Source organism: Podarcis pityusensis, assembly GCF_964106645.2.
Source record: "Podarcis pityusensis genome assembly, chromosome: 13".
In the NCBI taxonomy this organism is placed as follows: domain Eukaryota; kingdom Metazoa; phylum Chordata; class Lepidosauria; order Squamata; family Lacertidae; genus Podarcis; species Podarcis pityusensis.
This window is the reverse complement of record NC_138038.1, coordinates 46,161,839-46,188,342: the sequence shown is the minus strand read 5'-3', so window position 1 is coordinate 46,188,342 and position 26,504 is coordinate 46,161,839. Positions and strand designations below refer to the sequence as shown.

Sequence of the window (26,504 nt, the reverse complement as noted above, 5' to 3'; positions counted from 1 at the left end):
CTCGGCCTGAAAACAAGATGAGCACCCCATCCCATAGTCGCCTTTGACTGAACTTAACTGTCCAGGGTTCCTTTACCTTTTAACTTACTTTATGCTACTACTAACTTCTCCAGTGAAAGAGAAGGTGAGATGTGGGTTACCTTTTTAGAGGAGGATTCTGAGAAATATTTTTTGGATGATGTATTTGGGGCACATATAATATTAAAGCTGCAGTCCCAACCCCATTTACCTGGGAGCAAGCCTCACTACATTCCATGTGAATAACATCTGAGTAGGCATGGTTAGAGCTGCAGTGAATTTTCAAAATGGCAGTGTGTTGTTGTTGTTACCGTATTTTTCGCTCTATTGGACGCACCGGACCACAGGACGCACCTAGTTTTTAGAGGGGGAAATCAAGGAAAAAAATATTATCCCCCCCCCCAGCCCCAAAGAGCAACGGACAGGCTGCATGCAGCCTGTCCACTTCTCCCAGAGCTTCTCGGGGCTGCGGGGGAAGCCCGGGTTCCCCCCCCCAGCCCCAAAGAGCAAAGAAGCCAAGACAGTGCGCGGGATCTATAGCCGCGCAACCTCTCCAGCCAGGAGCTAAACCTCTCCAGTGCAGCTAAAGAAGACAAGGCAGCAAGCGCGATCCATCCCGCTCACTGCCTTGGCTTCTTCTTTAGCCTTGCACAGCATCTTTAGTCCTGCGCAACGGGATGGATTGCGCCCGCTGTCCACCGGGGCTGGACTAGATGACTCCTGGGGTTCCCTTCCAACCCTGCAATTCTATGACCTCGGAAGGTGTTTGGGTCTCCACCACTGGAGGCTTTTAAGCAGCGGTTGGGGGACCGTCTGCCTGGCGTTCTTTAGCTGTGATTCCTACATTGTGAGGGGGCTGGGCTAGATGACCCTTGGGTGGCCCTCCCAACTCTATACAGTCCTACAGTTCTGCGGCAGGAGATCCACAGCCACTTCACACAATGCCCACTCCCAATTTTCATCTGAGAGACATGTGTCTCTCAGTACCCCCCTACCTGCCACACTTCCCCCACCCCACTTAAGCTGAGGGAATTCCTGCCCAGAGAAACTCCCAGCAATCAAGGAGGAGGAATCCGCTGCAGCCGTGAGCAGCGGAGGATCCATGGTCCCCTTCCTTCTCTCCTCCGTGGTTGCTTTGAAGGAGGAAAGTGGGAGAGGAGCTGCTTACACGAGTGTAAGCTGCTCCCCTCCCACTTTGCTGCTTCAAAGCAATTACGGAGGAGGAATCCGCTGAAGCCTCCAGCAGCGGAGGATCCATGGTCCCCTTCCTTCTCTCCTCCGTAGTTGCTTTGAAGGAGGAAAGTGGGAGAGGAGCTGCTTACACGAGTGTAAGCTGCTCCCCTCCCACTTTGCTGCTTCAAAGGGAGCCCGGGAGGAGGGAATCTGCTGCAGCCTCGAGCAGCGAAGAGGATCCATGGGTCCCCTCTTTCCCTCCTCCGTGGTTGCTTTGAAGCAGGAAAGTGGGAGAGGAGCTGCTTACACGAGTGTAAACTGCCCCCCTCCCACTTTCCTGCTTCAAAGCAATTACGGAGGAGGAATCCGCTGAAGCCTCCAGCAGCGGAGGATCCATGGTCCCCTTCCTTCCCTCCTCCGTAGTTGCTTTGAAGGAGGAAAGTGGGAGAGGAGCTGCTTACACGAGTGTAAGCTGCTCCCCTCCCACTTTGCTGCTTCAAAGGGAGCCCGGGAGGAGGGAATCTGCTGCAGCCTCGAGCAGCGAAGAGGATCCATGGGTCCCCTCTTTCCCTCATCCGTGGTTGCTTTGAAGCAGGAAAGTGGGAGAGGAGCTGCTTACACGAGTGTAAACTGCCCCCCTCCCACTTTCCTGCTTCAAAGCAATTACGGAGGAGGAATCCGCTGAAGCCTCCAGCAGCGGAGGATCCATGGTCCCCTTCCTTCCCTCCTCCGTAGTTGCTTTGAAGGAGGAAAGTGGGAGAGGAGCTGCTTACACGAGTGTAAGCTGCTCCCCTCCCACTTTGCTGCTTCAAAGGGAGCCCGGGAGGAGGGAATCTGCTGCAGCCTCGAGCAGCGAAGAGGATCCATGGGTCCCCTCTTTCCCTCCTCCGTGGTTGCTTTGAAGCAGGAAAGTGGGAGAGGAGCTGCTTACACGAGTGTAAGCTGCTCCCCTCCCACTTTGCTGCTTCAAAGGGAGCCCGGGAGGAGGGAATCTGCTGCAGCCTCGAGCAGCGAAGAGGATCCATGAGTCCCCTCTTTCCCTCCTCCGTGGTTGCTTTGAAGCAGGAAAGTGGGAGAGGAGCTGCTTACACGAGTGTAAGCTGCTCCCCTCCCACATTGCCGCTTCAAAGGGAGCCCGGGAGGAGGGAATCTGCTGCAGCTTCCCCCAACTCCCGCAGAAGCCGCGCGCTCTTTAAAGGGGCTGTGCGGCTTCTCCTGGCTTTTCTGGGAGGTGGGGGGATTCCCCCACCTCGTAGAAAAGCCCGCAGGAGCCGCGCAGCCTTTAAAGAGGGTGCCGCTCTTGGGGGCTTTTCCCCCAGGAGGGAGAAGGGACTGCTGCAGCCAGTCAGTCCCTTCTCCCTCCTAGAGAAAAGTCCGCAAGAGCGCACGAAGCTTGTGTGCGGCTCTTGAGGGCTTTTCCCGCCTGCCTCCCCCCTGCATTCGCTCCATAGGACGCACACACATTTTCCCTTGCTTTTTAGGAGGGAAAAAGTGCGTCCTATGGTGCGAAAAATACAGTAATTGTTTATTAAGGTCAGTTTTTTACATCATGCACAAATGCCAAGCAGTTTCCTTTCATTTGTGGAATGATTTGCACCTTTGTGTACATGTCATTTAGTGAATACCATTTAATTCCTTCAAACTTGTGGCTTTGCTATTGGAATTGTCAGTTAATACTGCAAGACACTGTGGCTGCTCTTTGTGTACTCTAAGACCCTCTGTATTCAGTATATACACATTAGAGGCTTAAAATACAGTGAGGTCTCTTTCAAGCTGCATTTTCATGTACACATCCAAGATGGAGTGAAGATATCTTCACCCAGCATGCATTGCCTGTTTGGTTTCCCTATCTTTGCCACACACACTCCCATGCTGGAACTCCTATTCACGAAACTGCCTTCTGCACATAGATGCTCATCTATGCATGCACAACAGCTGTTTCAGATGAACAGACCTGACTTAAGTACAATGTGAACAAGAAGTAAGTGATAATGTGTACAAAACTAGGATTGCAAAAATAGGAAATTGATTGATTGATTTTTGCAAATGGGGAAGTTAAACCCCTTATTGAATTCCTCCTATTTAAATGAATGAAATGTTTAGTTTTGCCCAAGTGTGGCCTTATGTTGTCCATATACACTTCTGAGAACAATGGTTTCCTTGGATCATTCTGTGTTTCCAGATCTTAGACAAGAAAAACCACACACACACACCTGATGCAGTCTTGTTCTGATGTTTATATAGTCCACCTCTGTAAGTTGTGCACTAGGGTGAATTTCATATGATCAAATATTTAACAGGCATACAGTCTTGCCGAAAAGAGGGAGGGAAAGGATCAGCTGAAAAAGGCAGTATTCATGATTTGTCTAATGGCCCTTATTAAACCATTAAACACTTGATAGGGATGTTGGAAGATGCATTATAATGAGTCAGACCACAGGTCTATTGAGATCAGTATTGTCTACACTGGCTGCAGCTCTCCAGGGTTTCAGACTGGGGTTATCAGTAGCAGTCAGTGTGGTGGGGCAGAGCCACATTTCTTTTAATTCCCCTAACAGACACTTTGTGTAAATCGGGTCCTCCCTTAAAGAGGGCACGTGTTGCAGTGAGGCCTGGCAACCAAACCCTGTGTTGTGGGTGGGTACGATTGGATAGCCACAACACCCGATTGGTAGGTCCCTTGATGCCAAAACGGATCAAGGGACCTATATATATATATATACCTATGCACATGACCCAGAGCTTCCTCTTTCGGTGCGTGCATCAGAATACCCGCCCACCTCTCCCTATTTTCCATGGCTGTGTGCTTGACCTTGTTATGCCGTCGTCTGTCGTCTATTGTTGGGACAGGGGCACTGCAGGAATTTCCCCACGTGGCTGATTGGCTGGTGCCATTTGGGTTTTGCCTGCCACGTAGCAAATCATCTCAGCTTGTAAGGTTGTTTAAAGGCTCTGGTTCAGGTGATAGGGATGGGGGAACGCTCCCACCATCCCTATGTGAAGGGTATTTCATTAAAGGAATCCAGGGACTCAGTGGTTTGGTCAACCCTGTGAGGGGGTTGTGCCTGTGCCGGAGTCCAGGCGGACATCTGGGTGGTGGACATAGCCTGTTCCCGGCTTTCTGCCTATCCGGGTTTTCACCCTAGACTCACCTATGCTGGTGCCCTGGGTCAGCGCTATCTGCAACGGTGCAGAGAGCTAGTCGAACCAGAGCCTATGCAACCACTCACTTGCTGTAATCAATAAAGTGTGGCCTAAATTCTGCCAAAAACCAAACCAAAATTTGAGTCTTGTCTGAATTTATTTAAGGGGGAGGTTTAAAGGTCTGAACATGCAACATCTTGTCTGATGAAAATATGTTGAGATCTCAAACGCTTCTCACAGCTTGGTGACATTTTGCTTGTGTCTACTAAAGATAGTGACCAGCTGTGGACTCTCTTCTCCTCCACACACTCTTATGAACCAACATGACCAACTTCACATTTTAGGCATTCTGAATATTATGTCAAACTGTAGATGGTTGTTTATTAAGCCAGCTGAGATTCCAAATATGGATATTTGCTCATCTAAAGAATACATGCACACACAATCCAGCTTCACCAGGCTCCTGCCTGACATATTTTATCTAGAGAAAACTCTACATAACTCTAGTTTGATCTAGATTCATAAATAGTGAGAATACTCATGAGACAACCCTTCCCTCTTGGACATCATTCTCATGAGAAATCATGCATATCCAACAAAACCATGTGTTATATTATGTTGAGAGACTTGACGAAATAGCCTCTCATGAGAAATGCTTGGCACGTGGACAAATTGGTTGCTTGGAAGATCAAAGAAAATAAATGACCTGCTCAAAAGCCGTCCTTTCTAATGAAGATTCTCTATTCCTGTGGAACTGTAGTAAGGATAAGCATTGTGTTATCATCGCAATTTAATCAAGTTGAAGCATTCATGTAGAACACAACTTTGTCATGTGATGGTGAAAATAGGTGCAAGATGGGGTCTAAAAAAGCCAAGAGGCATTGCAGCGGGTGTTATTCTTACAGAGTTTCAGCCTGTTGAATGTGTTGAAGACTTTCCTTTATTTTGTATCTCTCAATTGCTTTCATCTCCAGAATCATGAGACATTCTGTCCCACAATTGGAGTAGACATGTAATAAATCTTTTGAAAATAAGTAGAGTAGTGACATTTCTAATATATTGCATATATTGTCCTGGTTATTCATAAAGTGTTATGCACTACTAAAGACTTCCTTTTTAAAAAAAAAATAAATTTTATTCAAAATTATAACAAAACATATTTTCCAAAAACATATCCTTATTTCCCCCCCATTTTTCCTCCCCCCATAAAACCCATCCCCCCACCTCACCCCCTGACTTCCCTCAGTTCCAGTCTTTGGTTTCTCCAATAATGCTATTTTCTGCATGTTACAGAGTTGTATAGATCCTCCAACTGTTTAGCTTATTATTATCAGTAAAAAAATTGTGAATGTTTATTCAAAACCTGCCAAGGAGTCCAGTTCGCTTTGTTGCATCTTCAAATACTTTGTGAAAGGTTCCCATTCATCCTTAAAGTCACAGTTATCCTTATTTCGTAGTTTATGTGTCAGTTTTGCCAGTTCTGCATAGTCCATCAATTTTTCTTGCCATGATTCTTTTTTTTTTTTTTTTTTTTTTTTTTGTCATATGCAAGCCTCTTCTTGCCATGATTCTTTAATCGGAGTTTCTTCAGTCTTCCATCCTTGTGCTACCAGAACTCTCGCGGCCGTTGTCGCATACATGAAGATGTTTTTCAACTTTTGTTTTTAACATTTGTTAAAAAACCCGAGGCATTTTTGTTGGGGATTGCCAAGACTTCCAACACCATGAAAAAGGAGCTACCATGAGCTATCGTTGAATAACCAGGAAAAATGATAGAGGATTTCTTAGCTGATGGCGTAAAAGTGATGACAGAACTTTAAAACAAAATTCCATAAGGATCTATCTTCATTGATGGTAAGTTTATTTTCCTTCAGTGTTTCTGCCTATTATATTCAGGATGAATTGCTATTTTCTCCATAGTTTACTATTTTTGACTCTTCACGTGGCTTTCCATTTGTCTTCTTTTGCAGCCTAGGCCAGTTTAATTCTTTCAATCTGCAAAAAATCATTATGTGTGTGTGTGTGAAGTTTTGGACATACTTTGAACCACCTCAGAGGATTATTGGAGTTGTTCTGCTGTGATGACCATATCAAACACCTCAACGGTAGATGAATTTATTCTACTGGGAATTCCTTTCTTCCATGAGCTACACAGTATCTTCTTTGTAGTAGGTTTATGTATGTACATTATAACTATCCTAGGAAATGGGTTCATCCCCATCATTGTAGTCATTGAACAAAAGCTTCAGACACCGATGTACAAATTCCTGAGCAATCTTGCTTTTCTGGAGATCTGCTACTCCACAACAGTTGTCCCTAAGTTACTACAAACACTAATAAAAGCACAAACCACTATTTGTTTCTATTGCTGCATGACTCAGAATCTGTTCCATTTTATTTTTGGCGGTACAGAGCTTTTAATCCTCACAGTGATGTCCTTTGACCGCTATTTGGCCATATGCAAGCCTCTTCAGTACCCCATGATTATGACCAAGAATGTTTGTATTCAGATGTCCTTGGCTACCTGGTATGGATCATTCATCATTATGTTTCTTCAGTGTACTATTATGTGGACGTTGCCTTACTGTAAGTCCAATATCATTGACCACTTCTACTGTGATTTTGGCCCATTGTTAAAACTAGCCTGTTCTGACACCAGCGTCAGTCAGTTACTGGGATTTATCAGTTCCATTGTGTTTGTCATCATGACCTTGATCTTCAACACAGTGTCCTACATCTTCATCATTTCCTCTATCCTTCGGATACCTTCAGTCAGGGGTCGCAAGAAGGCATTCTCCACCTGTACATCTCACCTGATTGTTGTTTCTATACTGTATGGAGCCTTGATCTTCATTTATGTCAGGTCCAATGTCCTTGCCCAATCTCGCCTGAGCAGAGTAGTAGCAGTTTTGAACACTGTCCTCATTCCAATGCTAAATCCTTTCATATATACAATAAGGAATGCAGACGTTAAAGCTGCTGTCAGGAGTGCTATCCATAAAAAGAGTGCGGCCCTCAAAAAATGATTTTTAAAATGTGCTTCAAAAAACTGGCTGGTAAAAGTTGTCTTGTGAGAATCCTGAAGATTGAGACATTAGTATTTGCCATGGATGATGAGTGCAATGCTAGGGGCAAAGAAAATCTTAGCTTAGTGTTAAAGGCACACTGTAGGGTATGTTCAAAAATAGAATGCACAGTAATGGTAATATTATAATAGAATTTGCTACAGTATAGATCTTTCACTAATGCTAGCCATATTACAGTTATTACTAACTATGATTGCCAATGGTTGTGCTATTATGTCGTTGTTATTATTGGGTTGTATCCAAGGCTAGTTCTACTAAGAGGAGACCCATTAAGGTTAATGAACATGACTAACTTAGATTCATTAACTTCAGTGGGTGTACTCTAAGCAGAACTAGCATTCTGCTTGGCTGTACTCCTGGATCCATTGCTGTTGCTTAAAACTCAGGTAGCCTCAGTGGCTTGGAGTGCCTTCCATCAGCTTCGGCTGGTGGCCCAGCCTAACTTCTGTTGTCTGCTCTGGAAGCCTCTAGGTTACATTACTGCTATACATTACATGCGCAACTGCCTCTGAAGACAGCTCAGAAACTTCAGCTGGTACAGAATTTAGCAGCCAGGTTGCTCACTAGGGCAAGAAGAAGGCTGCCCTAAACAAACAAACAAACAAACAAACAAACAAACAAACACTTAAAACATCAATCAACATCTCCTTAGAATTTCAGTCCCACACCAATATTCTGATGTTTGGTTCATGTTACCAAGTGAAGTCTTCAAGTAGTTTTAACACTGAGAGTTACTAATCTTCTATTGTTTCATGCTCTAAAGTGATGACATTTATTTTAAATCTGTTTTTATATTTTTGTATGATCTGAAAAACCTTTTAGACTTGAACAGTGCAGTGCAAATGTATGTAAACTGATTAAAGAATGTGTGTGTTTGTGCGACCCAAATTATTCAATTGTTGCTTGTTGTTGGATAGAATTATGGGACAACATAATTTGTTGAAAGATCCTTATTAAATCATGAAGGTGAACTTTTATTTAGTCATGACCTATGGATTGTTTTTATAAAAAGAAACAACAGCTCTGAAAACTAAACCTTATTGCTACTAATTAACTCAGGGGCTGGTGGGTGGAAATAGCATTGGTGGAAAACACCTCCCCTTCTCTATGGTCCCACCATGCCCCTAAAATGCCCCCTTTCATTAGGGTTGCCATATTTCAAAAAGTGAAAATCTGGACACAAATTCACTGCAGCGATTTGTGACCGAACACTGCTTCCATAAGTCTTCTATTTTATCCAGGTGGAAATTACCATAGGTAATTATTTTTCTATTGTTTGTTCTTTCTTCATCTAAATCATCTCACTCAACAAACAGGTGCTTTCCAGATGTTTTGCACTACAACTTTCAACAGCCCCAGTCAGCATGGCTGATGATCAGGGATAATGGGAGACATAGCCAAGGGGACCAGATCTGGGAAAGCTGTTCTAAAGTATTAGTTGGCCTTTATTAAGGAAGTCTTGAAATTCCCCAAATGGGTATTCAGCAGATGAGTAAGCCCCATTCCCATCTGCCTTTCTCATGTGAGTTTGCAAAGTTCAATCTGCAGAAAACTTTCTACCTGTTAATGAATCTTGTTAATAGCCATTGGAGAACCCTGCATTATTGGAAGTTTGCCATGTCCCTTGAGAAACATGAACACTCCTGTGTTCCAAGACATACTTAATAAAATGTATTTTAAGTCCCATGTTCAGAGATTTGGACAAGTGCTTCTTGTTAGAAAGTGGACAAATGGAACAATCAATTGCTTGGAAGACAAAAGTGAGCAAATAACCCCCAACCAAAGCTGTCCTTGATAGAAGAGAATGTATATTCTGGATAAGTTGTCAAGAAGGACAGCTTGTTGCAAACTGACTGCACAAACGGTAACATTCAAACATTTTAGGAAAAACCTGCATTTGAATCATTTATCCCCATCCAAAACGTCTCTAAAAACAGAAAATGGAAGATGTACAGCAAAAACACTTAGGGGTGAGTGGAATCGCAATTATTTAAGTGTGGCTAATTTTACAAAATGTCAGTGTGGAAGCCCATTTGAAATTTGCTGAAGGTTGCCTTTTAGTGTTTCGGTTATCAATTCTTTTTCCATTTATTTATTCGTTAATGGCTGGTTGCATTGTATTTTTCCTTCTTTTGCAGCACATTTCTTCTCCTAATTCAAAAACATGAGGAATTTCCCATTATTAAAATAATCCACCTAACAGTAAGTAGTGATATTTTCAGTGTATGCAAATCATGTGAATATTTCACTAACACGAAAAGTGTCAGAGAACTTCAAAACTTTTGGTGTAAATTCAGTGTCGTGGCCTTAACCCCAAATATCTCCTTAATTGTTGAAAATGTCTTTTTCTATGAAAATATTTATTGAAGTTTAAACATTACAGAAAAACAGAAGCCAAACAAGAGGGGGGGAAATGAGCAATAAACAATTACAAAACCTCAAAAACAAAAATAAATTCAAAAATACAAAACACCAATGGTACAAAAAGAAAAAGAGAAGAAAGCAAAAGCATCAACAACAAAAAAGGAAAAACCCAAAAAGGACAAACAAACATACAAAAGAACCACATATTTTCATATCTTTATCTTTCATTTGCTTATTTCCTCGACTTCCTCACACCTCCTTTTTTGTATTCTAGTTCAATTAAATATTCCAGCAAGTCCTTTCCCTCTTTCACAAATTTAGTTCCATAGTTTAACTTAACGCAATTTTAGACTTAAATTTACCTCTTTATCCAATGTCAATCTATTCATACTTAATTCTTTATAATATTTCTACTAAAGTCATATAACTTCTTTCCAGCATCTTTCTAACATTCATTAATTTTGGAATATTTCTGTAAATAAGCTTTAAATTTTTTCCAATCTTCTTCCACCGACTCTTCTCCCTGGTCTCGGATTCTGCCAGTCATTTCCGCCAATTCCATGTAGTCCATCAGCTTCATCTGCCATTCTTCCCTGGTAGGTAGATCTTGTGTCTTCCAGTGCTTTGCAATGAGTATTCTTGCTGCTGTTGTAGCATACATAAAAAAACTCTGTCCTTCTTTGGCACCAATTGGCCCACCATGCCCAGGAGAAAGGCCTCTGGTTTCTTTAAGAAGGTATATTTAAATACCTTTTTCATTTCATTATAGATCATCTCCCAGAATGCCTTAATCTTTGGGCATGTCAACCAAAGGTGAAAGAAAGTACCTTCAGTTTCATTGCATTTCCAACATTTATTATCAGGCAAATGATAAATTTTTGCAAGCTTGACTGGAGTTATGTACCACCTGTAAATCATTTTCATTAAATTCTCTTTTAAGGCATTACATGCCGTAAACTTCATACCAGTGGTCCATAACTGTTCCCAGTCAGCCATCATAATATTATGTCCAACATCCTGTGCCCATTTAATCATAGCAGATTTCACCATTTCATCCTGAGTATTCCATTTCAATAGCAAGTTATACATTCTTGACAAATTCTTAACTTTGGGGTCTAACAATTCTGTTTCCAGCTTTGATTTTTCCACTTGAAAACCTATTTTTTTGTCCTGATTGTATGCCTCCATTATTTGATAATAATGGAGCCAATCTCGCACTCTGTTTTTTAATTTTTCAAAGCTCTGTAATTTTAATCTGTCATCCTCTTGTTCCAAGATTTCCCAATACTTCGGCCATTTGGCCTCCATACTGAGTTTTTTCTGAGCCTTTGCCTCCATAGGTGACAGCCATCTTGGGGTTTTATTTTCTAACAAATTCTTATATCTTATCCAGACATTAAACAATGCTTTTCTTACAATATGGTTTTTGAACGCTTTGTGTGCTTTGACCTTATCATACCACAAATATGCATGCCAACCAAATACATTATTAAAACCTTCCAAATCCAAAATGTCCATATTTTCAAGAAGCATCCATTCTCTCAGCCAGCAAAAAGCGGCTGATTCATAGTAAAGTTTTAAGTCTGGCAGGGCAAATCCACCTCTTTCTTTAGCATCAGTTAAAATCTTAAATTTTATACGGGGCTTCTTGCCCTGCCAGACAAATCTAGAAATATCTCTCTGCCACTTCTTGAAACAGTCCATTTTGTCCAAGATTTGCAGTGATTGGAACAAAAATAACATTCTTGGTAATACATTCATTTTTATCACAGCAATTCGGCCTAGCAGCGATAACTTCAAATTTGACCATATTTCTAAATCTCTTTTCACTTCAGTCCAACATTTTTCATAGTTATCCTTATATAAATTCACATTTTTAGCAGTCATATTAACCCCTAAGTATTTCACTTTCTTAACCAGTGTCAAGCCTGTCTCTCTCTGAAACCTCTCTCTCTCAATCACATTCAGATTTTTCTCCAGGACTTTAGTTTTCATCTTATTCAACTTAAAACCTGCTACCTGGCCAAATTCTTGAATCAATTCTAATACTCTTTTTGTGCTTGATTCTGGCTCCTGTAAAGTCAGTACTAAATCATCTGCAAATGCTTTCAGTTTGTACTGTTTAGATCCCACTTGTATACCTTTAACCAATTGGTCCCTTCTAATCATATTTAGCAGAACCTCCAGGACCGAAATAAAAAGCAATGGAAAGATTGGGCAACCTTGTCATGTTCCTTTCTCAATCTTAAATTCTTCCGTCACTACGTTATTCACAATTAATTTAGCCCTTTGTTCTGAGTAAATTGCACCTATACCATTTCCAAAACTTTTACCAACCCCCATCCCTAATAAATTCTTCTTCATAAGACTCCAGGAAATATTGTCAAAGGCTTTCTCCGCGTCCACAAAAATCAAAACTGCTTTAGTATTAATCTTCACTTGTAGCTTTTCTAAAATATTAATTACATTCCTCGTATTATCAGACAAATGCCTGCCCGGGAGAAAGCCCGCTTGGTCTTTATGAATTTCTTCTGCTAACACCTTTTTTAGTCTTTTAGCCAAAATATCTGCAAAAATTTTGTAATCCACATTAAGCAGTGATATGGGACGGTAGTTTTTGAGTTGCGTCTTTTCAGACTCTGATTTTGGTAAAAGTGTAATATATGCTTCTTTCCACAATTCAGGTGCCCTTTTCCCTTCCAATATTTCATTGCAGACTTCCTTTAATGGTTGTATTAGCCATTCTTTCAAAGTTCTGTAGTATCTAGAAGTCAGTCCATCCGGTCCTGGAGATTTACCTAATTGCATATTCTGAATGGCCCCTTCTACTTCCTGATCCGTTATTTTGTAATCAAGCATTAATTTGTTTTCTTGGGAAATTTTTTGTAGTCCATTTATTTTCAGGAATTTATCAATATCCATTTCGTTCTGCTTTTCTTGTGTATACAATTGTTTAAAATACCTCTGGAAGCACCTTCTAATTTCAGCTGGATTCTGTATATTCTTTCCTTCCACTTCCAGATTCGTAATAGTATTTAATTTCTGTCTTTTTTTCAATTGCCAAGCCAGCAGTTTCCCACACTTATTTGCCGATTCAAATGTCTTTTGTCTCATCTGTTTAATCTTCCATTCTATTTCCTGGTTCATCAATTTCATATATTGTACTTGATAAAGCTTTATTTCTTTTAAGATCTCCTGGGACTTTGGTTTCGCCCTCAATTTCTTCTCTCCTTCCTTTATTTTTTCCAAAATTTTATCTTTTTTCTCATTTTGCCTTTTCTTCTTAATTGCATTCTGTTGTATCAAAAAGCCTCTCATTACGGCTTTACTTGCGTCCCAGATTACTCTTTTTTTCCACTGAAGTGTTCATATTTATCTCAAAATAATCTTTCAAAGTTTTTTGGGCCTTTTCAATAAATTCATCATTCCTGAACAAAATGTCTTTTTAACTTCCCTTGTGACTACAAGTGTTTTTAGCAAGTAACCTAGACTCAGGTTACTCTCCACCACCCAGCATTACCAATAGCCAGGGATGACAGAAGTTGTCACTTTATTTGGTCTACAGACCATAAACATCAAATATGGTTGTAAAAGGGACATTCCCCACCACTGTTTTAAGGCGTTGTAAATTATATAACTGGATATTTATTATTTGTGTATTTACTAAATTTATATCCTGTACTTCCAAAGCAAACCATAAGGTATCCATAAGCAACAAATTTGCTTAAAATGTTCTTAATTATTTGGTTAACAGTCTTTTTCTTTCTTTCTTTCTTTCTTTCTTTCTTTCTTTCTTTCTTTCTTTCTTTCTTTCTCTTCTATGTTTCCCTAGTCAAAAAGTATGCTGTCTAAATATGAAAACAATAACATCTCAAGCTGCTGCATCTTTGAAAGTCCGATAAATCTACAATTTTGCTTGATATATACTGCTGGTACTTCCAAGGAAGCTTTCCTTCATGAGTTCATTTGTTCATTCTTTCCCTTCTTTCTAATGCTCCTTTCGAGATTTAATTAAAATGAATCACATTGAATCGATTTTAGAAGTTCTACTGCTATTTTGATCATCCTCCGTTTAAATGACTTTTAACTGGTGGTTCATAGTTAGGTTATTTTTTTTTTTACAATAATAAAGAACTTCCACTACAGATATGCCATTACCACCCACCCACCACCCAGCATCCCTAGGCAGTCTAATTCTATATAAGCTTGTTGCTTGCATCCATCTATCACTGTGTTAGCTGCACCAAAGTGACCTCCATGGAGCACAAGTTTAGGCAGTGTGTATGGAGGTCCTGGACTGCCCAGATGACAAGACCCCCTTCTCAGCCTCACTGATGTGGTCCAAAGGAAAGCAGAGTGATACGTTTGGCACCAGATGCCTGCACAAGTTGCCAGAAGATGATGTACAAGGTGCCACCCAACCATTTTAGGGACTCCACTCTGGGTTTGTGTGGTGTTTTCTCCTTAGTATTTTCTGCTCCTGAAGATATCCTGCAAGGCAATGGGGGTTTAGGATCAGAGTTGTCCTTCTCCTAGATGGGAATTCAGGGTCCTTCTTATACATGGACATTTGGGATGTCCTCCAAGACACATCTGAGGATTATTTGATCGTAATTTCCAGTGATGAATACAACAGTGACTGAATTTATCCTTCTGGGGTTTCCTTTACTACCTGATCTTCACAGAATCTTCTTCGTTGTGGGTTTATTCATGTATATCGTAGCCATCATTGGGAATGGCTGCATCCCCATCATTGTGGCCTTCATACCAAGGCTTCAGACACCAATGTACATCTTCTTGAGCAACCTTGCCTTTCTGGAGATGTGCTACACCACTACAGTTGTACCTAAGTTGCTGCAGGCCCTTTTAGAAAAACGGACCACTATTTGCTTCTATTGTTGTATGGCCCAGAACTTCTTCCACTTCACGCTGGGAACTACGGAGCTTTTTATCATCACAGCCATGTCATTTGACCGCTATTTAGCCATATGCAAGCCACTTCGGTACCCGATGATTATGACCAACAATGTTTGTATTCAAATGTCCCTGGCCACCTGGTATGGGGGATTTATTATTATGATTTTTCAGCTACCCATCTTGTGGACGTTGCCGTTCTGCAGTTCTAATGTCATTGACCACTTCTACTGTGATTTTGGCCCCATGCTAAGCATAGCTTGTGCCGATACCACCCCCAGTCAGTTGCTGGAACTGTTGAGCTCCATCCTATTTATTCTCTCAACCTTCTCTTTAAACATTCTGTCTTATGTCTTTATTATCTCAACCATACTTCGCATACCCTCTGCTTTAGGGCGCAAGAAGGCATTCTCCACCTGTGTGTCTCATCTGATTGTGGTGTCTATTTTGTACGGTGCTCTCATCTTTGTGTATGTGAGGCCCAGCGTCCTACACCCATCCCCAGGAACTAGGGTTGTAGCAGTCTTGAACACTATCCTCACCCCCATGTTGAATCCTTTCATATATACCATAAGGAACACAGAAGTGAAAGAGGCTGTCAGGAGTGCAATCCATAAAAAGAGGTGGACCCTGAAAGAAGGCATTTAAAATGCATTCCAAAGGGAAGAATTGGTGAAGTTCAGATTACTGATGGAATTATGCATATGGATTACTCCTCATTCCTATTTCTCTCATTAATCTCAATGAGAAGTGAGGTTCAAATCAAATACCTTTTTTGGCATCAAAGTATAAAACATTTAAAATCACTGGGATAATTAAAAGGACAAGGGTGAAGCTGTTGAAGATCATAAGAAATATATATTTTTTAAAAAATGTCCAGTAGCACCTTAGAGGAGAAGAAGAAGAGAAGAAGAGTTTGGATTTGATATCCCGCCTTTCACTCCCCTTCAGGAGTCTCAAAGCGGCTAACATTCTCCTTTCCCTTCCTCCCCCACAACAAACACTCTGTGAGGTGAGTGGGGCTGAGAGACTTCAAAGAAGTGTGACTGGCCCAAGGTCACCCAGCAGCTGCATGTGGAGGAGCGGAGACGCGAACCCGGTTCCCCAGATTACGAGAGTACCACTCTTAACCACTACACCACACTGGCTCTTAAATTTGTTCTTGGTATAAGCTTTCGTGTGCATGCAAACTTCTTCAGGTATCTATATTGGCTGCCTCAGACCAACATGACTACCTACCTGAATCGAAGATCATAAGGTGACACAGTGATCGTGTGCACTTATACATTCTGCTTCACCCTGTCTGTTCCCTGAAAGGATGGTTCGTTAGGAACCCTTTCAGGTAAAATTATGGCTAAAAAGGAAGCTACTAAAGAAGTGGTATCTTTGTCCCGATCTGCCAGGAAAAACCTCATTTGGCTTCTTCTTGGAGTTATAGGCCGGAGCGCCAATATTTTGCTCGGCATCAGTTGGCGAGGTCTACTGTGTAGAGAGCAATCTAAGAGAATATGTTCCGCTGAATCAGGTACTTCTTGGTTGCAGGCACACCGACGGGCTTGATATGGAGTATGTGATAATCTGCCTTTGGTCACTGCAGAAGGGAAAGCAAGTGAGGTTTTTCCTCCTAGCTCTGCTAAAAATACAAACAAATCCTGAAAAGTATATGCGTTGTTACAAATATTTTTATATGAATGACATTATGTATACTGTATATTACACACACACACACACTATAAAAACAGCACAAAAATTATATACAACAATGTCTATAGCTATATGAAAAAATTAGGCATCAATATGTTTATTCAGTTATGAATAATAAATATAGCACAGCATATTATTTGTATTATGTGTGTAATGTATTGATTTTTGTGTATACCTTGCCATATAATTAGTCTTAAGGGGTGGGTGGGTATTTAAAAATGACAATGCAGAAGTATTTTGGGTGCAAGTGGACACTTGATATTAAGAGGTGGTCCAAGACAAGCAAAACTTGATAGAGTCGGAACCACCGAATGCCATGAGTAAATTCATTTTGAATAGATTTGCCTCCACTCTTATGCAAATTGAGAAAGAAGCAGACTAGTGGCTTATGCACACCTCCTTTTGCTTTGCCACCTTCCCCCTGGGGAAACCCAATTTTTTTAGTGCTGAATCGGAACAAAAAACAATAGGGTTTTCTGCAGATTGCAGTTTGTTCTGGTATAGCACTAAAGAACAGATTTTTCCAGGGGAGAGCAATTGGGACAAAGGCAAAACTATTCAGACCCATGCCTAGAAAGAGGCAAACTGCTTGTACAAGGCCCAACAAAAAAGAAGAGTAGATAAGCCCTAACATTAGAACTATTGTGGGAGAGGGAGGGAATAGGGAGACTAGAAACAGAACCCTATGGAAAGGAGGAAGGTGCCTTACACTAAGTCAGGCCATCTAGCTCACAACTGTCTACACTGGCAGCAGCTCTCCAGGGTTCAGAAAAGGGTCATCCTCCCAGCCCCAACTGGGTTAACCTAGAGTTTTGTGGGGAATCATTCCGAAAACTGGTGATGTGTACAGTGGTGCCCCGCAAGACGAATGCCTCGCAAGACGAAAAACTCGCTAGACGAAAGAGTTTTCCGTTTTTTGAGTCGTTCCGCAAGAAGAATTTCCCTATGGGCTTGCTTCGCAAGACGAAACGTCTTGCGAGTTCTTGCGAGTTTGTTTCCTTTTTCTTAAAGCCGCTAAGCTGCTAAGCCGTTAATAGCCGCTAAGCCGCTAAGCCGTTAATAGCCACTAAGCCGCTAATAGCCGCTAAGCCGCTAATAGTCGTGCTTCGCAAGACGAAAAAACCGCAAGACGAAGAGACTCACGGAACAGATTAATTTCGTCTTGCGAGGCACCACTGTAAAGAGATACCCCACGGGGAAAGGAGTAATAATAGGCTGCCAATGAGCATCACAGCTGAGAGCTTCCTTGATTGATAGGCAGGTTCGGTTGAGTGGAGGGGGGGTACCAGATGTATAGAGGGAAGGGAGAAAACTTTTATAAAAATATTAATAATGCAAGAGAGCAAGAATTCACAGAATGAATCACAGGTACCCTGATGCTGAAGAAAGGAGCATGAAGCTTTAACCAAGTGAATTAAAGCTAGAGCTTGGAATAATAATAATAATAATAATAATAATAATAATATTTATACCCAGCCCATCTGGCTGGGTTTCCCCAGCCACTCTGGGAGGCTTCCAACAAAATATTAAAATACAATAATCTATTCAACATTAAAAGCTTCCCTAAACAGGGCTGCCTTCAGATATCTTCTAAAAGAGAGGAAAAAGCAACACACACAAACAAAAACACAACACACACACAATAGAGCATATGTGTGGCAGGAGAACATAAAAGAGAAATTTGTACAAACCTAAGGGGAAAAAATATAAGAAAACGAATAGAAAATGGCTCCTTCCATTTGCAGAAGGGCTCTGTTGAATAATAATCAAAAACATCTGAAGGACATCCATTTGGGGATCACTGTCCTAGAGGAAGGGCTGTTTACCTTTAAAGAAGTTATTCTCATTGGAATTAATGTATAACTATACCAAGATTTCTGTGGGGAGAAGGGAATGGAGGTGAATGGAAGGGCAGAAATATCACACTATAGTGATATGGCCTTAAGCAATCAATAGGTTCTTGGGGGTGTAATATCCCATGAGAAATTCTTGGAAAGTGAACAAATAGGGCATTTGGAATATTGAATACAATAACGATCCCTCCAGAAGTCATGTTTATCAATAAGATTCTGCATCCAGCTAAGAGACAGAGCAGAATAGACACCAGATTTCTTTTGTAGTTGAATGAGATTGAACAAGTTTTTGACCTCTGGGATATTGTGGATTAAGGCAAAGCATCTTCACTGTGTTGTCATTTTCACTACAGAATTTTAGCAAAAGGTAAGACTATGTCCTTTTCAAGCAGGATGCTGGCTGCCAAGCATGCTGTCTGTCTTTTTTTAATGCCGTCCCTTTCTGTTCAGCTTTCTAGCAGGTGCTTTCCTTTCACATTGCTTTCTCCTTATTTATTTGCCTCTCCTATTTCTTGCTCCCTTTTCCATTTTTTTCCATTTTCCCGCTTTCTTCCCCTTTTCGATCTTCTCCCCTCTTTCTACCTCCTCTCTCTTCCCCCCATTTTGTTGTGATCTTCTCATTTCCTTCCTTCCATTCTGCTCAACAGCCAGGTACCTCTGACTGTGAGCCGAAGATACTAACAGAAGGAAGGAAGGGGAGGAGGGCGGGGAGATAGATAAAGGGGTGAATTGAATTAGCAATCTTAAAGATGCAACAATACAGTAATGGGTTGGGGGTGACATTCAGGCTTTGCATTTCCACTGGCACTGTTTCCATCAACTACCGTATTTTTCGCTCTATTGGACGCACCGGACCACAGGACGCACCTAGTTTTTAGAGGGGGAAATCAAGGAAAAAAATATTATCCCCCCCCCCAGCCCCAAAGAGCAACGGACAGGCTGCATGCAGCCTGTCCACTTCTCCCAGAGCTTCTCGGGGCTGCAGGGGAAGCCCGGGTTCCCCCCCCCAGCCCCAAAGAGCAAAGAAGCCAAGACAGTGCGCGGGATCTATAGCCGCGCAACCTCTCCAGCCAGGAGCTAAACCTCTCCAGTGCAGCTAAAGAAGACAAGGCAGCAAGCGCGATCCATCCCGCTCACTGCCTTGGCTTCTTCTTTAGCCTTGCACAGCATCTTTAGTCCTGCGCAACGGGATGGATTGCGCCCGCTGTCCACCGGGGCTGGACTAGATGACTCCTGGGGTTCCCTTCCAACCCTGCAATTCTATGACCTCGGAAGGTGTTTGGGTCTCCACCACTGGAGGCTTTTAAGCAGCGGTTGGGGGACCGTCTGCCTGGCGTTCTTTAGCTGTGATTCCTACATTGTGAGGGGGCTGGGCTAGATGACCCTTGGGTGGCCCTCCCAACTCTATACAGTCCTACAGTTCTGCGGCAGGAGATCCACAGCCACTTCACACAATGCCCACTCCCAATTTTCATCTGAGAGACATGTGTCTCTCAGTACCCCCCTACCTGCCACACTTCCCCCACCCCACTTAAGCTGAGGGAATTCCTGCCCAGAGAAACTCCCAGCAATCAAGGAGGAGGAATCCGCTGCAGCCGTGAGCAGCGGAGGATCCATGGTCCCCTTCCTTCTCTCCTCCTTGGTTGCTTTGAAGGAGGAAAGTGGGAGAGGAGCTGCTTACACGAGTGTAAGCTGCTCCCCTCCCACTTTGCTGCTTCAAAGCAATTACGGAGGAGGAATCCGCTGAAGCCTCCAGCAGCGGAGGATCCATGGTCCCCTTCCTTCTCTCCTCCGTAGTTGCTTTGAAGGAGGAAAGTGGGAGAGGAGCTGCTTACACGAGTGTAAGCTGCTCCCCTCCCACTTTGCTGCTTCAAAGGGAGCCCGGGAGGAGGGAATCTGCTGCAGCCTCGAGCAGCGAAGAGGATCCATGGGTCCCCTCTTTCCCTCCTCCATGGTTGCTTTGAAGCAGGAAAGTGGGAGAGGAGCTGCTTACACGAGTGTAAACTGCCCCCCTCCCACTTTCCTGCTTCAAAGCAATTACGGAGGAGGAATCCGCTGAAGCCTCCAGCAGCGGAGGATCCATGGTCCCCTTCCTTCCCTCCTCCGTAGTTGCTTTGAAGGAGGAAAGTGGGAGAGGAGCTGCTTACACGAGTGTAAGCTGCTCCCCTCCCACTTTGCTGCTTCAAAGGGAGCCCGGGAGGAGGGAATCTGCTGCAGCCTCGAGCAGCGAAGAGGATCCATGGGTCCCCTCTTTCCCTCATCCGTGGTTGCTTTGAAGCAGGAAAGTGGGAGAGGAGCTGCTTACACGAGTGTAAGCTGCTCCCCTCCCACTTTGCTGCTTCAAAGGGAGCCCGGGAGGAGGGAATCTGCTGCAGCCTCGAGCAGCGAAGAGGATCCATGAGTCCCCTCTTTCCCTCCTCCGTGGTTGCTTTGAAGCAGGAAAGTGGGAGAGGAGCTGCTTACACGAGTGTAAGCTGCTCCCCTCCCACATTGCCGCTTCAAAGGGAGCCCGGGAGGAGGGAATCTGCTGCAGCTTCCCCCAACTCCCGCAGAAGCCGCGCGCTCTTTAAAGGGGCTGTGCGGCTTCTCCTGGCTTTTCTGGGAGGTGGGGGGATTCCCCCACCTCGTAGAAAAGCCCGCAGGAGCCGCGCAGCCTTTAAAGAGGGTGCCGCTCTTGGGGGCTTTTCCCCCAGGAGGGAGAAGGGACTGCTGCAGCCAGTCAGTCCCTTCTCCCTCCTAGAGAAAAGTCCGCAAGAGTGCACGAAGCTTGTGTGCGGCTCTTGAGGGCTTTTCCCGCCTGCCTCCCCCCTGCATTCGCTCCATAGGACGCACACACATTTTCCCTTGCTTTTTAGGAGGGAAAAAGTGCGTCCTATGGTGCGAAAAATACGGTACTTCCCTAATATTACTTTTAAAGCCGTCATGAACAAATCTGATTGATTTAAATACTTTATTGTGGGCTGGGGCGTATTTTGCCCATTCCTAAATTTGATTATACGTTAACTGAAAAGCTCCAGTTGATACAACAACATTTTTCACTGTAAAAAAGCGAGGACATCCTGATAAATAGACGTTCACTCCAAAATATCTGAATACGTATTTCTTTGTTTTTTCCTACACCCCCAGTTTCCATGCCAGTTGTTCTGAAGAAGGCTTTCTTGTGGATTTTAAAAATATTGGATATCTTCAGAGCCATACTAGTGGATTATTTGGGCTGTGTGCATTTGTGTGTTTGCTAACATGGAGGTGATGAATGCATCGACGGTGACTGAATTTATTCTGCTGGGGATCCCTTTTCTGCATGAATTACATGGAGTGTTTTTTGTAATTGGTTTATCCATGTACATCATAGCCATTGTAGGCAATGGGTTCATCCTCATCATTGTAACCATTGAGCCAAGACTTCAAACCCCAATGTACATTTTCCTGTGCAATCTTGCATTTCTGGAAATCTGCTACACAACAACCTGTTGGAATTCTGCCTGGGTCAGAGGAATGTGCCACAAGCAGGCACCGGCAGATATTCCTGTCGACCTCCCCGCGTCTCCCAACCTCTGCTGATAAGCAGGCGAGGTCCGGCGATTCTTCTCAGATGTATGAGAGGAACACACCGTTCTTCCTCTCTCCCCTTTGGTGTCCCCAGGGAGGGGAAAGAAGCAGACAGAAAACTATTTACATCATTTATTTCTGCCTCTTACATCAGTACAGAGAATCATGTCTGCACTCAACAACAGCAAGAATAAAACTCCTCCCAAGTACATCCAGTACGGGTCATATGACACACACACACACTGAGCTAACATCCGGTGCTCAGTACAGAATGGACTGCCCCTTTGTTCCCATGGCAACAGTCACAAACATCCTGTCTGGCTTTCCAGCCACAAGCAGCTGGCTGAGCTGCTAAAGCCTTTGCTTGCTGCAGCATTGGTGCTTTATGGTAACATACTCCCCCTAAAGTATCAATGTGTGCCGCGAGCAAAGCGTCATCCAGAGAAGAAAACAAACAGTTGTTATATTTATAACATTCCCCTGTTGTTTCAGTTCCACCCTTGGAACTCCCCACCACTGGTTTCACCAGTGTACCTCTCTGGTTGTCTGACTTCGCATTACCTTGGTTAACACCTCTCTGTTGTGCCTTTGTCTCTGACTCAGACACAGCTTCAATCTGTCCTTGGTCGTTTACAATAGCAACATATGCAAGGTTAGCAAACTCCTTTGAATACCTCTTGGGTGGTACACCCTTCGTTGCTCTCTCAGACCTACGTAAAAGCTGCTGCTCTTCTCTGCTTTCTGGTTCAGCCTCTGAACTCTCTGGAGAACCAGTACTAAGCTTAATCAATGGTTCATCCTCCTCTTCTGAGGGTCTAGTCATTATGTGAGATTTCCTCTCAATGACTGTGACAACTGAGCTGTCTGAGCTATCGCTGTCATCATCAGTACTACTGAACTCGATAAGATCAAACTCATCATCATCATCATCGCCACCTGTGGGAAATGTTTGTACTACTCGCTCTTGCTTTGGAGCACTCTCTAGGAACTTTGTGAGAATCACCTGACCAGATTCAGACAAAATTACTCTGTAGAGACCTTTTCATAACCCACAAAAATGCCTCTGGCATTCTTTACTCCACCTGGAGCTTCTGTTCTCACATGAGACCCGAAAACCTTAAAGTAGGCAACAGAAGGTTTTCTATTGAACAGCTTCTCAAAAGGAGAACATCCCAATTCTGTTGAGACCTTTCTCAACCACACATGAAGATAGGACGCTAGCGATTCGGCCCAATATTCATGTGGCAAATGTGAACTCAGCAATTGCGCATTCATCCCCTTTTGCAATTCTTTGTTCACTTTTACACAGATCCCCCTGTTCCACGCTTCTTGTGAAACTGCCACTTTGTGGTCTATCCCTTTTCCATCCAGGAACTTCTGAAACTTCTGTAACAGAAAAATTTGCTTCTCATCTGTGAAAAGACAATCAATGTTAGCATCATGCATACTTTTAACCTTGTCACAAAACTCCTGAAACTTTTCTAAAGTTTCTTGCGGTTTCTCCATCATATAAACCCAAGAATAATTAGTGAAACAATCCACACACAAAAGGTAAAATCGTGCACCGCCTCTAGATGGTTCTAGAGGACCAATCACATCAGCATACACCCGCTGAAATGCTCTGTCGACCTTCTTCGTCTTGGTGCTCACACTGGTCTTGGTCACCCCTGCAAGAGAGATTTCGTTAGAAACATCAGAAGAATTACATTTCATGTAATCACTTTGATCAAAAGTCAACAAATACAGTCCATCTTTCTCTTTGGCAGTAAGAAACAGTTCTCCATCTTTGTAGATCTTGCAGCTTTTAGCATCATAGGACAGTTTCAGTCCTTTCTTTGCAATCTGCGACACGCTCAGCAGATTAAATCTCAGTTCTGGAACCAGGTAAACATTGCTTATAGTCAAGTTCCGACTCTCAAGATACACAGTCCCAATTCCAGTTGCTTCCAACTCCTGACCATTGGCCTGTTTCACAGTGAAGCTTTGCTTCTTCAACGTCGAAAACAGTCCTCTGTGCGGGCACATGTGAACCGTTGCGCCCGTGTCAATTATGAACGAGTTCCCAACATCTGGCGTGGTTCCTTTCACCATCATAGCCTTTGCAGGTTTCACCTGGCACTTGGTACGGCTTTTGCCTGACGCCTGAGGCTTCGTAGAGCTGTTCTTTGCTCCTCTTGACTGGCGCGGCTTCTTACAGTTTCGCTGTAGATGCCCAGTCTGTCCACAATTGTAGCATCGGATAGCACTCAATGCTACACCATGCTTCCCAGTAGCATCAGCAGTGGGGGAATTAGAACTCTGTTCTTCCCTCCCCCTGTCTTTTTCTTCCAGTGCAGCAAGTCTGTCGTGTTCATTCAGGACCACAGCACAAACTCTCTCCGCGGTCAGCTGCGCGGCCGGTAGGGAACCAAGCTGACTGGCAACAACCTTGTAGGTGCGGCTAAGGCTGTTTATCATCATGAAGCAAAACACTTCCTCCTGAAGACGAAAATTGCGTTCCACCATCTGTTGACGCAGAAACTTCATTTCTGTCAGGTGCGCTTGAACATCTCCATCAGGCGCAAGTCTCAGATTGGTCAATTTCTCAAAATACAGCAACGCTGAAGAACCAGCATCTCTCTGATGCGTTGTACGCAACGTGTCCCATACCTCTTTCGCATTTTCTAAATGCTGAACATGCACCAACTGATCATCTGAGACACACAGAATTATAGCAGTCCTGGCCCTCACGTTCCGTGACTCCCAACCTCTGGTTGGTGCTGCAGGGATGGGATTTTCAATTACATCAAAAAGCCTCTGATTCTGCAGCAGGGCCTTCATCTTTACAGACCAAGATGAATAATTGTCATTGGATAAGGGAGGAGGGCAAGGCAAAACTCCTTTCTTGGCATCCATCTTGAAGCCAAGCCTCTTCAGCTTTCCAGCCCACACTCTCAAACAAACTGTAAAATCCAACAGTCGTTTTTTTCCTTTCTCACGCAGCAAACTGCAAATTGTTTACGCTCTTTTGCACCTGGCAGCTAAACTCTGGCTGCTATTGAAAAGTCCCTTCTAGGGCACGTAAACTTTGTAGCCAAAACATTCTCTGGTTTTGTTTCGCTTTCCCAGGCTTACACTCAGAGTCCAGCCCCTTTGCCAGTAACTTTCCGTTACCTAGCAACAATGCATTTCAATAAGACATCTTATCTACCACAAAAATTTGTGGAATGCAGGCTTCTGCCTCCAAGCTGCAGGCCTCTTCCTCCGGAGCTTTTGTTTTCTTTGAAACGCAGCTCCGTGAACCAGGGAATTAATCTTCCTGCGTTCACACTTTTAGCCCGAAATGCAGCATACCTTGAACTTTGTTGCTCTGGAAAACACCTCTTCTTTCCATCAGCTGTCTGTGGAGCCCCTGGCTTCTTTCAGACGCTTTCCTTCCTCCTTGGAGCAGAGGAGGACAATCCACCAGCCTCTCATTCAGATGTCCGATGAATCGCAACCATCCGAAGGCTGCCACTGTTGGAATTCTGCCTGGGTCAGAGGAATGTGCCACAAGCAGGCACCGGCAGATATTCCTGTCGACCTCCCCGCGTCTCCCAACCTCTGCTGATAAGCAGGCGAGGTCCGGCGATTCTTCTCAGATGTATGAGAGGAACACACCGTTCTTCCTCTCTCCCCTTTGGTGTCCCCAGGGAGGGGAAAGAAGCAGACAGAAAACTATTTACATCATTTATTTCTGCCTCTTACATCAGTACAGAGAATCATGTCTGCACTCAACAACAGCAAGAATAAAACTCCTCCCAAGTACATCCAGTACGGGTCATATGACACACACACACACTGAGCTAACATCCGGTGCTCAGTACAGAATGGACTGCCCCTTTGTTCCCATGGCAACAGTCACAAACATCCTGTCTGGCTTTCCAGCCACAAGCAGCTGGCTGAGCTGCTAAAGCCTTTGCTTGCTGCAGCATTGGTGCTTTATGGTAACACAACCGTTGTACCAAAAATGCTGCAAACACTTTTGCAGAAAAAGACTGCCATTAGTTTTGCTTGCTGTATGGCCCAGGGATTTTTCCACTTCATCCTGGGTAGCACAGAGCTTTTCATCCTCACAGCTATGGCTTTTGACCGCTATTTGGCCATATGCAGGCCACTTCAGTACCCAGTGATTATGACAAAGCATGTTTGCATTCAGATGTCTTTTGCCACCTGGTATGTAGCATTCATAATTATGTTTCTTCAGTCCATCATTGTGTGGAGGCTGCCTTTCTGTGGGTCCAACATTGTTGACCATTTCTACTGTGATATCGGTCCCATCTTAAGCCTAGCCTGTACAGATACCCACTTGATTGAATCTCTGGGACTGTTGAGCTCCATCCTGATTGTCATCATGACCTTGATCCTCACTGCAGTGTCTTACATCTTCATCATCTCCACCATCCTCCGCATACCTTCAGCCACAGGGCGTAAGAAGACGTTCTCCACTTGCACGTCTCACCTGATTGTAGTGTCCATGTTGTATGGAGCCCTTGTCTTCATGTACGTGAGACCCAACGTTCATTCCTCATCTCGTCTAACAAGGGTAGTGGCGGTACTGAACACTACCCTCATTCCAATGCTGAACCCTTTCATATACACAATCAGGAACACAGAGGTCAAAGAGGCAGTCCGGAGCGCAATCCACAAGAGAAGAGGATTTCTCAAGTGCGACTTTTAA

General features: G+C 43.4%; 3 protein-coding genes across 3 annotated transcripts in view; all 3 read left to right on the top strand.

Moving 5' to 3' along the window:
* LOC308461930 (olfactory receptor 6M1-like) overlaps window positions 1-26,504 on the top strand; it is a gene marked incomplete at both ends in the record, with an annotated part of 28,663 nt that extends 2,159 nt beyond the window's left edge. The window contains one exon of the mRNA XM_080979099.1: window positions 25,815-26,504. Within this exon, the coding sequence (XP_080835225.1) occupies window positions 25,815-26,504 (690 nt within the window). The remainder of the gene's footprint in view (window positions 1-25,814) is intronic.
* On the top strand, window positions 5,912-7,565 carry LOC308461702 (olfactory receptor 6X1-like). The gene is made up of 2 exons (XM_080978836.1): window positions 5,912-6,189; window positions 6,306-7,565. Exon 2 carries the CDS (start codon window positions 6,417-6,419, stop codon window positions 7,359-7,361), a length of 945 nt encoding a protein of 314 aa, XP_080834962.1. The 5' UTR covers window positions 5,912-6,189; window positions 6,306-6,416; the 3' UTR covers window positions 7,362-7,565.
* LOC308461707 (olfactory receptor 6X1-like) lies at window positions 14,409-15,466 on the top strand (the record flags this gene model as incomplete). The annotated part of the gene is made up of 1 exon (XM_080978844.1): window positions 14,409-15,466. The coding sequence occupies one exon, from the start codon at window positions 14,409-14,411 to the stop codon at window positions 15,345-15,347; it is 939 nt and encodes a 312-aa protein (XP_080834970.1). The 3' UTR covers window positions 15,348-15,466.

What these genes read in the sequence shown, in the direction of transcription:
- LOC308461702 (XM_080978836.1), top strand. Translation starts at nt 6,417, where the DNA reads ATGACCATATCAAACACCTCAACGGTAGATGAATTTATTCTACTGGGA.